At 35.9% G+C, this 12043-nt stretch overlaps 2 protein-coding genes and 1 long non-coding RNA gene across 4 annotated transcripts in view; 2 read left to right on the top strand and 1 right to left on the bottom strand.

Annotated features, from left to right (window-relative positions):
• The window catches only part of HERC2 (HECT and RLD domain containing protein 2), a 54020-nt gene that overhangs the window by 38206 nt on the left and 3771 nt on the right, over window positions 1–12043 (bottom strand). Inside the window, exons 5-13 of one of the 2 annotated variants that reach the window (XM_064357947.1) lie at window positions 11361–11531; window positions 11052–11307; window positions 10789–10999; window positions 10399–10515; window positions 10259–10352; window positions 9498–10208; window positions 7871–7967; window positions 1861–2297; window positions 1511–1812 (exon numbers count right to left, since the gene is read on the bottom strand). In XM_064357947.1, the coding sequence (XP_064214017.1) occupies window positions 1511–1812; window positions 1861–2297; window positions 7871–7967; window positions 9498–10208; window positions 10259–10352; window positions 10399–10515; window positions 10789–10999; window positions 11052–11307; window positions 11361–11531 (2396 nt within the window). The remainder of the gene's footprint in view (window positions 1–1510; window positions 1813–1860; window positions 2298–7870; window positions 7968–9497; window positions 10209–10258; window positions 10353–10398; window positions 10516–10788; window positions 11000–11051; window positions 11308–11360; window positions 11532–12043) is intronic. The other variant, XM_064357948.1, reaches the window with a different exon arrangement.
• On the top strand, window positions 799–1487 carry LOC103314535 (uncharacterized). Its single transcript, XR_010334876.1, has 3 exons — window positions 799–922; window positions 972–1014; window positions 1071–1487. It is a non-coding gene; the product is annotated as an uncharacterized LOC103314535 (long non-coding RNA).
• On the top strand, window positions 2661–7875 carry LOC107398773 (adhesion G-protein coupled receptor G6). The gene is made up of 2 exons (XM_015984070.2): window positions 2661–2801; window positions 4747–7875. The coding sequence occupies exon 2, from the start codon at window positions 4831–4833 to the stop codon at window positions 7858–7860; it is 3030 nt and encodes a 1009-aa protein (XP_015839556.2). The 5' UTR covers window positions 2661–2801; window positions 4747–4830; the 3' UTR covers window positions 7861–7875.

Genomic DNA, 12043 nt, shown 5'->3' with positions numbered 1-12043 from the left:
GCTTAGAATTATTGCGTTTTTTTTGCAAACGCAGCGAATACGGTTGAAGATACAAAAAAATGAAAGAGACGAGGTTGTAGAGAATTAAATTTTCTACAAAAAAGTCCGCGATACGATATGTCTATCTTCAACGGTTTAGGTATAAAATCATTTTCCAATACTTGACCACCGGCAAAATGAAGGAAATCCATCGCTTGTGCGTCTTTGAATGACTTTGGGGCCTAAATGGTTGAAGATAGGGATATGGTCTCGCGGACTTTTTTAAAGGAAATTTAATTCTCTACAACTTTCCTCTAAACATTTTTCTTGTATCGTTAACCGTATTCGCAGCGTTTTGAAAAATATGGGGCAGAGTGCAAATTGGTAAAACTTTGAAATTTTTTTAAACATAGTTTAAGATGTAATTTTTGCACTATTTCTATCTCCAATTATTGAGAATTTGATGCTCTACCTGCCTGTATTTTTTTATTCGCCTTGTGCTAACCGTTATTTAATTACAACAATTTTTATAAATTTATTGCTCTAAAAACTTAGATGGAACAACTGCGCCTCTGGCGACATTAACGGAACTATCAAAGACGGGGACGTTTTATTTGTACGTCGTTTGAGACTATTTAGTTATTTCAACTCTTTTTGCCGAAATTTTGCAACTCACCTCAACATTGCACAAACGCACAAGATAAAATACCTAATATTATTAATCGCCTAACAATACAAATCCGAGCCTTAAATGAAGCAAAACGTTAATCAGATTGTCTTTAATAAAACAATCCCCAATTTATTTTTTTCAATATTACGAAGGCCGCACACAATTAAATAAGCACACTATTTAAACGCAAAAAAAACCCAAACGAGTCAGAGTAACACAAAAATGCGTACAAGTCTATTAGTTTTATTTGCAGGTTTAACGATCGCTGCTGCGGTAAGTCCTATTATTTCACCAAAACGAAAACCCAACACACTTTATTTAGGTCCCTGTAAGTCCAATTACATCCATGTTGGAACGGGCACACAGTAAGTAAAAAAAAATAATAACTAAAAATCGCGGTTATAACCGACCATAATTGCAGCAACCAATGTGCAAGTCACCGGAACTATTGGTGTGCTTCGTGTCATCGTGCTACTCTTTTTACACATTATACTCCAACCTTTGATCGTTTTCCTCTTAAGGCAGTTGACTCTGCCGTTCCGTTTTGTCAGATTTGTGGCGTCTTTGCCCTCTAGATTCGTCAGATTTATCTTAACAGCACCGCAAAGAATATGGCATTTACCAATAACCATAATAAATCTACCGCTAACTTTCATAAAACTGGTCCGAGCGATTGCAAAGCGAATCATAAGCCCTATTTCACGAGTCATCACTTTAATTGTTGAAGTTTTGTCGTTTATTTTCGGGGCCCCAGTTACGGCATTCGACCATATTTACACATACGTGTGAGAAAAAAAATCATAACGAATAATTAATTGTTACAATAAAAAATTTCGTCGTCAAGTTTTTTGTTTTACTCACCTATAATATCACTTTTGAGAATTTGCAAAACGTAGAGGAAATTCTTCGGTGTTAGGAGACACATCTCATAGGCCACATTCAAACTGGCGGTCACATGACCCGAAAAACACTCCAAATACTTGACTAGGAGCGTTTCACAGGCGTCTTGACACTCCAATTCTTTGGAAAAAATTCGCCCAATTAGTAGGCGCTGAAAGCGCGATAGAAGCTTCAAACTTGGAGAGGGCACATTTCTTTGGGCCCCCATTTTACCGCAAGTCCCCAATTCACGTAAAAACGTCTGGGTTTGGGCGCTTCCATTCCTACAAAACCCCATCAAAAAAAACCAAAATTACAGGAACCTGTAATACCTTATCAATTGTTTGATCAAGTACAGCAACGGTATAGTGATGTGGCTTGTTGAAGGTTCAAAATTCTCCTCGGACTCTGTCAGTTCGGAAATATCGAGGCCAAGGGCTTCGTTTAGGGCCGTTTCAAGCCCTCCATCTGCCATTAAACTCCAGACTAGGAGATCAGTCATGAAACGATGGCCTGATTTACACATTTTTGTCTCCGAATCGGTGTTAAGTAGAAGAGAACTTAAAATTCTGGCCCTTCCATTGGCTGTAGGGAGGAGAACAGACCAACCAGCTTGAAGGGCGTTCTGAGCAGCTGATTGGACGGAAGGGAGGATGTCTGAGGCACTTGCCAGACACACAACTTGGGTTTTGAGGCTGTTGAGGAGTTTGCTGTTGGCGCCAATGCCCAAAGTTTTCGTGTCAAGGTTGTTGCTAATTATGCAATGCAACTGGAAAAAAATTACTAGAGTTATTTAAATTCATTTTTTTGGGCAAAAATTACAAAAAAAAAAATCCGTTGGCTTCGCAATTAAACGTGACACCCGCGATCTCATTGTCTCAATTTACAGATCAACATTATTAAATCTAGGGCGTTTGCTAACAATTCATATCAAAGACCGGGGTCTTTATTAAAAATTGTGGATATTGGAGTATTTAAGGTATTTAGTCGGGGTTATAGATAACGTAATTTTGGTAACGTTATCATTTGTGGGTGGGAAATGAGAGAATTTTAGTTTATTTAGTACCTGTTTGAATAATATAACACAACTGTGAAAAAAATGGTAAAAAATAATTGGAAAATTCAGAGTGTTGTTGTATTGTTTTGGTTTTAGAATAAACAGTTTTTGTTAATTGCGATCCTGTCAGTAATTAATTTCGGATATAATGGAATAATTGACGAGAAGATTTTTGCTCTCAACTTTGATAATTTCTGGGAGGTTTACTATAACGAGGTAAGCAATATTAATTTAGTGTAGTCATGAAAAATCATTATATCATTTTTCCAAAAAGTGCGTATTTTCTTGAATTTTTTTTATTAACCCACCTGTTGAGAGCCACTGTGTTGCTGATGGTAGTGTATTAGCAGTTATTTTTTTCATTACACAAAATAGAGATGGTGGCGCATAGGCGTTTTGAGAATTTTTCAAAATTGTGACTAACATGTTCACTGGTGTGGCAGGTTCAAATCCCGATCCCGGCAAAAAATTTTTTTTTCGTAAAATTTAATAAAACACATTCAAATAGAAGAATAACGTAGTGGAGCAAGAAGTTAATTTTCCTCTGCTGTTTTATCAATAATATTAAAATTTATAATTCTTAATTTTTATAATTCTAGTTCAGCGGTTCTCAAAATTTGAGACCTTAATTTCAGAGCGATTTTTTGGAAAAACTATGCATTTTTGATTTACATAAATTTTGCTTAATCGATTTGTCTTGCCTTTAAATTTTTGCTAAACCATTCCCTAACACGCTGTATGCTCTAGAAGAAGTAAAATTAATTATTTTTATTACGGTTTGCTTTAAAAAAATCTTCAAGTAAGTGGATTCTATTTTTTTATAAATATAATACCGCACTGACATTATTTTAAACTATGACGTCGCTAGTTTTTAAGAAATAATGCCGCTTAAAAAATGTATTTAAAAAATTTAAAAATAGGCCTTATTTTATCAGAAATAAGTGTTGTTCTATTGTTTTCCTTTTTTAAGATTAGGTTTCTCAACAAGACTAATAAGTAATAACAAGCGTTGTTATGCTATAATTATTAAAAAACAATAATAACAAACAGTTGGTTCTTATAAAATAAAGCAATAAATGCTTGGCGATATTTTAAACAAAAAAAAAAAATAAAAATGGTGATAAAAAATATGAAGAAAAAAAATTAATGGGAAATGTGAGATAAAGAAAGCAACAAAAACAAATTTAAAAAAAATACAAAAATAAATTAGAAACACAGAACAAAATAATAAACATGAAAATAAAAATTAAAAAAAAATTACCAGATAAACTTTAAGGAAGGAAAGAACCAAACATTACAGAGACACAGCAGAAGAAGCAGACGAAAAAAACTGAAAGGTTAATTATTATTTTTTGTTTTGTTTGTTTTGTTTATTATTTTTTTGGTGTAAAAATTTATAAATATAAAATCCACTTGTTCATAGAACTTTTTGTAAAAACAACCCATAAAAAAGATAATAATTTCATGCACTTTATATATACAATATGTTTTTAAATTGTTTTCATCTAGTCGTCTGTGAATTAAGTATTTTCCAAAATTTAATAACAAAACACAAATTGAAATAGAAGAATAACGTAGTGAACCAAGAAGTTAATTTACTTTTGCTGTTGTATCAATAATATTAAAATTTACGATAATTTTTATAATTCTAGTTCAGCAGTTCTCAAAATTTGGTACTTTAATTTCAGAACGATTTTTTTTTTGGAAAAGTATGCATTTTTCTCGATTTGTCTCCCCATTTTGTATTTGCCTTTAAATTTTTGCTAAACCATTCCCTAACACGCTATATTATTTAATCTATTTTATCATTTATTTGCATTCAATTTATGTCGACAATATTTCTTGCAACGAAAAAATTGCTAAGAAAAAAATCGTGACACCACAATCGCCTCTCATCCAAGAAATAATAAGCATTTACTTTTACTTATAATTTTTGAAGCAATTTCTTGAAAAAAGTTTATGTAACTCAGGTAAATTATTTACCTCACTACGTTCGGTAAAGTAAACATTCTAATAAAATAATTATTATTTTTAATAATTAAATTAAAGTCTTTATATTTTCAGATTTTATTTATTTTTTTTTAATTAAGTAACACAAAAAAATATGCCATTTTTTTCCATTTTATTTCGGTTGTTAATACGAAAAAAATCATTTTTCCAGACCCTTTGTCCCCCCGGCTTCGCCAACTACACCGCCACAAACCGAACCATCTGCTACATCTACAACCGAACCTGTCCCTACCCAATGCCACTACCATTCGACCCATCATCCAATTTAACAAAATCCTTCAACGAAACCAGAATCCAAGTAACAAAAAACCAAAGACACGACTTCTACTTCTGGGAGGAAAAACGCGGCAGATTTGGCACACTCTTTGACCAAGAAATAAAAAATGCAACCGAAAATATGACCGGTGACTTCATAGCCACCTACAACGAAACTTTTACATACTATGCAACCGACAGTAACGCCACCTATAACCAGTTATGCGCCTACGACGCGCTTGACACTGACCGCATAAACTACTGCACACTGTATGACAAAATTTGTGCACACGGAAACCCTGATGGAAACACAACTAACTGTCATTGCAGACGTAGAGGTGAAATTAGTACGCATTTTTGCGAATTAAAGTGTGACAATTGGACGGAAACAAATAGTACGACGTGTAACGAATGTGAGGAAATTTTTCACGCTTACAAAGATCCCACAATTCGGTTGTGGTTCAACTACCACACGAGAGAAATATCAGTGGGGCTTGGATCCTACTTGAGACTACTTCCGATCAGTGAAAGCCAAGCGATTGTCTATTGTTTCACAGATGCTGATCACTCCACTCATGACATTACTTACAGGTATAACTTAAGTCGCCCCAGTGACTTGAAATATAAAACGGCCACCTATAATCTAGAGCCTGTTAATGACTCAATTGGACACTACTGGTGTCAAGGGTTCAAATTTGATTTGGGTCCTGTATCTAGTCCACAAATTATCGCCGAGGGAAAACTCCACAGAGAGTCATTCACAATGAATGTGACTGTACGTGAAGACGAAAGGACTTATCCTTTGACAATACACGAAAAAACAGAACAAGAACTTGAAGACATCATCAATAATAAGAGTTTGATTCAAGAAATTAAATTTTTGCGCTTGTATGAGCGTCAAACTGGCCACAACTCCACCAATGTCACACTGAGTTATCGGCTGTACTTGAACGCAACCAACAATACAATGATGGACGTCCTTGATCAAGTGACCACAATTTTCAACCAATCAGATGCCCCCAACATCAAAAACTTCACACTTTCGCCCAGCTATTGTCTCCCTGATACGACCATAACCAATGGTATAACCCTCACATGGGGGAAAACCCTGCTGGGAAGCACCACAGTCCCGAATGAACTGTGCCTCCAAAACAACACAAAACCAGTGACACGTACATGCCAAGGCGAATACCTTTATGGCACTTATTGGTCGGAGGTTAAAGGCACGTGTGTCAACAACAGCGGCGAATTATTCGGTTCACCTCACACTATACAATTACACAACCTCACATATTCACACTGTGAACCAAACGAAAAAATCAACCAATTGAATGAAATGCTCCAAGAGAGCAAAACACCAATAACAATCGATGCGCACTTCATGGCGAAAATTTTCGAAAACGTGACTTCGTCCCAAACCCTCCAAGTGACCCAAGTCTTGGAAACGGCCAGTAAAATAATGAACATGCCACGTGACGTGCTACAAGAAGCCCAAACAATGCTCAACTCAACCGACATGATCCTATACAGTCTTGATACAATAATCGCCGGTTATAACCTAACCGATGACTATTTCAGCCTAACCTCTGGCCAAATCTACACCCAAATCAGCAACATCTCGAGCAACATAACCGGCGCCGCCTTCTACGAAACCAAAACCGGGCGTCGGTTACAACCGCTCCGTAACCAAACCACGCCCGACTACAACGACACCACCTTGAAACTCTGCGCCTATCTAACGCCCAAAACCATCGCCCACAACCGTAACGCCAAGTTGGTTATAACCGTCTTCCTAACCGACTCACTCTTCAACCCCCAAAAAACCACAACCGGTTACACGACCAGTGTTTACGTCACACCAAATGGGGTTGATACGTGGGTTGAGGAACCGGTCGTGATGATTCGGCCGTTTCGGAAATACAGGGCCGTACTTATGTGTAACTACTGGTCGTATGGGCGCAACCAATTGTGGTACAATTTGAAGGGTTCGTGGGAACATGAGGATAAAACGCCGGCTTGCACTTTGGGCCAAATGTGTCCCTGTCCGTTCGTTCGCATGAACCCGTTTGGGATTTTGGTGGGGGATGAGGATGACGTTATTTTGAGTATTGTTACGGCGACCGGTTGCGCCCTTTCGGCGCTGGGCAGTTTGGCGGTGATTGTAACCGCAGTTGTGTATAAACAGTGGCGCGAAAAATCCGGCACTAAAATACTCCTCAATTTTGTGTTAACAAACTTGGCACAGAATATTTTCCTTGGGGTGAGTAGTGGGGTTAATAGTTACACGCAAATCACCACGTGTGTTACAATAGGGGCGTTACTACACTACTCGGTTTGTTCGCAGTTTGCGTGGATGCTGATCATTGGCTACTTGCAGTACATGCGCTACGTTGAGGTGTTTTACGTCGTGCACAACAATTTCGTAATTTGGGCGTCGGTTGTAGCCTGGATTTTGCCAATAGTTCCGGTTATAACCGTTTTACAAATGAACGACGCCTACTATCTCCAAGACAATTTCTGCTACTTGACCAACAGACCGCTCTTTTACGGTGTTTATGTCCCGGTTTCCATCACTTTGACTGTAAACATTGTCATTTTTATGACAATTATCGTCAATATAACGTGCTACCGGGCCCATAGTCCGGACCGGTTAAGGGACAATATCTCGTGGCTTAATTTACGTCTCGTCATTTTACTGTTCTTCCTCATGGGTTTGTACTGGGTGTTTGGGGTGTCGGCACGTTTGACGCAACTTGTCGCCTTGGATTATTTCTTTTGTATTTCGGCTTCGTTGCAAGGTTTGGTGATTTTTTTGTATTTTATTGTTTTTAATAAAATGACGCGGAATTTTTGGTTGAAACAATTAAGGCGGGCGGAAATGATTACAACAATGCAGTTGTGGTTGCAACAAAGGAGGAAAATCGGGAGGGTTAAGCTTGATAAAGGTAGGACGAAAAGTGTGAAAATGAGGATTATGAAGTCGTTAGGGGAGAGGGAAAAATGTAAGTAGTTTTGCCTACCTGGAGGTGGAGCAGGTTCAAGGCTGAGACGGCGATGCATTCTTTGTCTTGGGCGATTGTGTTGGTTAGGACGACTTCGAGGAGGTTTTCGATCAGTCTGGAAAAATTTTTTGATAATACAATTAATAAATTGAATTTTTTGTTTGTCTTTTGGTCTAAACCGCATCTCGCTATCGTCTTTTGTTTTCGACTTATAAACAAAAGTTGACATTTTAGCGAAATCTTAAAAAATTCATATCTTCCTTATTATAAAAGATACACATTTGAAACAAAGACATTATAAAGGCACTTTTTTTCAGAGAATCTAATAATGTTATCAGCGATTTTTTTCAACCATTAGTTTAACTGCAATAACATAAAGTTGTATTTTTTTAAATAGGAATCATAGTTGGCTATGACATTTTCGAAAAGATTATTTTTTTCTGATTTAATATGTCTATTTGTGTAATACATTAATTTTAAATATTCAAGAAAAAACTAAATATTTCGCTTTTTCTTTATAGTAGGCCATGAAAAAAATTTGGATTTTTAGTTAAAAGTATGAAAATTGTATTACCCAACAAGTATTTATAATTTAATGATTTTTTAAACCCTAATTAATTCAAAAACAGCATAATAAATTTTTATTAGATCAATTTTTTGCAATTAATAAAAATTATTTGTTTTTATATTTAAAATGGCAAGCTCACGTTGTCATTCTATTTTCCGATTTTAAACATGAAATGTCGGAAGAAGAAAAATCTTATTAATTGTATAATTGCGTATCAATAAAATTTTATTTTACAAAAAAATGTCAATCCAAACGCCAAAATCAAATTCCATCTGCGGTAAAAAAAATACACAACATTATCAACGTCACCTCCATTGCACTAAATCATAAAAAAGTGGCATCAAATGGTAGTGACACATCGTTTGCAATTTTCTGCACATTTTTTTGTAATTAAAATCTGCAACGCTCGTATATTTGTTCAATTAAAAATAACTTTAACTTATTTTTATAATTTCACATTTTTTACTTTAATAACCGTTCACAAAATTTCTAGATTATTCACACCTTTTATGTGAAATAATTTTTCCATGGCCAACTATTTTCAAATATTTTAAATATATTTTTATCAAAAATACATAAAAACATCAAACTATATTTATATTGTTTTGAGTTAAGAAAAAAATAAGCTTTTCGAAAATGTCATAGCCAACTATGATTCTCATTTAAAAAAATACAACTTTATGTTATTACAGCTAAACGAATGATTAAAAAAAAACCACTGATAACATTATTAAATTCTCTGTAAAAAAGTGCCTAATGTCTTTGTTTCAAACGTGTATCTTTTATAAAAAAAAAGATATAATTTTTTTTTAAGATTGCGCTAAAATGTCAATTTTTGATTATTATTTTTCTATAAACCTCTTAGTTTCGGAAATCCATCTTTGCTTTTTGAATTTTTTTCCAGTTTCCATTCTACACTTTAGGTGTTACCTTCATTATAAGATTTTTTTATTTAAAAAAATTTACACAATTTTTTTAATTTGTGCCTATTATTAAGTGTTTTATTTTGTCTTGGACACTTTTTTGTGTATCGTAAATAAACGTATCAACTTTTATACACATTTTAAAACTACTTACTTAAATGTTTGCTCCCCCAAATCAATCACAAACGGCACAGCCGTCTTGGGAGTCCTCTCATTATCATCAGTCCATGCGAAGCTCTGCGCAGGCCCACAGCACACCCCCACCACTTTCTGCCCCTTCAACGCCTCGATCAATCTCGGCTGTTGTACGAACAACTCCGAACTATCACAAATCTGCTTATTCTCGTTCTTCCCCCATCCATAAACCTCTCCTTGATCCGTCAACGCCAACACATGACTCACCCCTAAACTAACCCCCACCACTTTTCTATCCCTTAAAACTTCAACCATTTCCGGAAATCTGACATTTTCCTCAGTCGGATGCCCTAATTTCCAACCCTCGCCTTTACCCCACGTATACACGTGACCGTCTTCCGATAAAGCAACACTGAATTGAGCCCCACAATAGACTTGAACAATTTTAACATTTTGGAGTTTTTCAATAAGACGGGGTAATTTTGAGCCGTCAGAGCCCCCACGTCCGAGTTTACCATAATCACCATCACCCCAACTGTAGACTTTACCCTGTGAGGTGATACAGAGTGTATGGGCGTAGAATGAGCCACAGGCCACTTTGATGATATGTTCATCGGAAAGTGCAGAGATCATGGTGGGGGTGAGACAGTCTTCGGCGGTGCCGTGACCAAGGCGACCGTAATTGCCGCGGCCCCACGTGTAGAGGGCGCCATTGGCCGAAATGGCGGCACTAAAAACACAAATTAAGTGCCACAGTTTTTTGTTTTTTTTTTATTTTACCTATAGGTGCCGCCACATTCCACATCAATTATGTCTTTACCTTTCAGTGCTTGAATCAGAGTCGGCTCTTCTTTGGTTGAAGTGTCACCATGGCCTATTTTTTACAGAAATTACAGGAAACTGTAATTTTTACAACTTACCTAAACGGCCCCCGTCGCCATTTCCCCACGAATAAACCTCATAGTCTTTGGTTAAAGCTAAATAGTGTTTGCCTTCCGGATGCGCGGCTATTTTTATCACTTCCTTGTCGTCCAAAGCTACAAAAACACTTTAGTCCCATCACACTACTGTAGCTATAGATAGAAACAGAATTTTTGGCTTCAAAGCTTAATAGTTTAGATAAAATTGATAGATAAGACGCAAAATAATTTTTTCTTGTCCATATTGTAAATTTTTTTTAAGTAAAAAAATTATTCCCTGAATTTTGGGTAATTAATATTTTGATATTAAAGACCTAATAAAAGTTGGAATAATTTATAGATATAACGAAAAAAATTCTGTTTCCATTTGGCTGTTAATTCCTGACAAACCTGTCATTTCTTGTGGGCACTGTGTGTCGGACGAATAATACATGAAAAAAACTTTCCCCGTCTGTGTCAAGATAAGTATCGTTCGATCCGAACAACAAATCTGTTTTATGGTCAGTTCGGACAAAGTGTCACAATTTTGTGGCCCAACTCCAAATATCCACGAAAACCAACCCCATCCAAAAACACGTTGGCCATTATAATAAAAATTTGACTAAAAAATCGCGTAAAAAATTGAAACCATTAAAAAAAAAATAATTGCCAACCTTATTAAAAGATAGTGGAGGTATATGTGGCTCGGCTAATCGATCAAGATGTGCCATAATAAAACTAGCGGCTTGTTTGAGATCAATTTCGACAGTGTCATCTTCTGGCAATTCGACGAAACTGAGGTAAGTTTGAGTCGTGCTGAGATTTTCCTCAGTTGTGTCCTTTTCGTGAAATTCAGGCAAGGCGTGTGGAATTTGTGAGAAGCGTTTCAAGAAGGGTAATAAAGGGGCACTAGCCATTTGTACATTACTTCTAAAAATATTTTTTTTTGTAAGGTTGTTGGTTTCGTTTTGTTGTTTTTTTACCGGTTGTCGTTAAGGTTTGTTTGTTTGTCCCACAAGTTAAGGAGTAACAGGACAATGTCTAATATGCTACTGAGTGTTCCTTTTTGGATACCTAACTCCATGAGGAGGTTCAAGGAAGTGTGCTGGTCTTCCAAGGGGATGGCAAAGTTTTGGCGGCTTCCCGAAATATCACTAGAAAAATTATTTATTTCGATTGAAAAAAAAATTCCTATAACTTAAATAATCAATGATTATTAAAATTAAAGAGGACGACAGAGTTAAACAAAGTTTGCCACAATTTGCGCCAACGTAACAATTTTTTTGTTAAAATTAAAACAAAATATTTTTCTACTTCGGTTTCGTAATATCCAACGGAGTGCTATAATAATTACACAAAAAAACAGGGTAATTTAGTTGGATATGTTGGCAACCTAGTTTTTTGACAATTATTCGAGAGAACTGTCAGTGTCAATCGGCACCTGTTTCAAGTGCATAATTTAATCAAATACGAATCTTTAGAGGCTTTTGTACCAAGTCCTGATATATGGCCCTTTCGACCACCTTTCGAGTGATGTACAAACATAACTTCAAAAGCCAGTGCAAGTAAGTAATTTGAGATCTCATTAACTTTCGGACAATTTTCAAATTCCACGTATTTGCCACAAAAGCCCGTATTTGTTAAAATGTCTTGGACACTTTCAGAA

Source organism: Tribolium castaneum, chromosome 7, assembly GCF_031307605.1.
Source record: "Tribolium castaneum strain GA2 chromosome 7, icTriCast1.1, whole genome shotgun sequence".
In the NCBI taxonomy this organism is placed as follows: Eukaryota; Metazoa; Arthropoda; class Insecta; order Coleoptera; family Tenebrionidae; genus Tribolium; species Tribolium castaneum.
Note: the sequence above shows the minus strand (reverse complement) of the source record. Positions and strands in the feature narration are given on the sequence as shown.

Coding starts and splice junctions, on each gene's coding strand:
- LOC107398773 (XM_015984070.2), top strand. CDS start 4,831: ATGCCACTACCATTCGACCCATCATCCAATTTAACAAAATCCTTCAAC.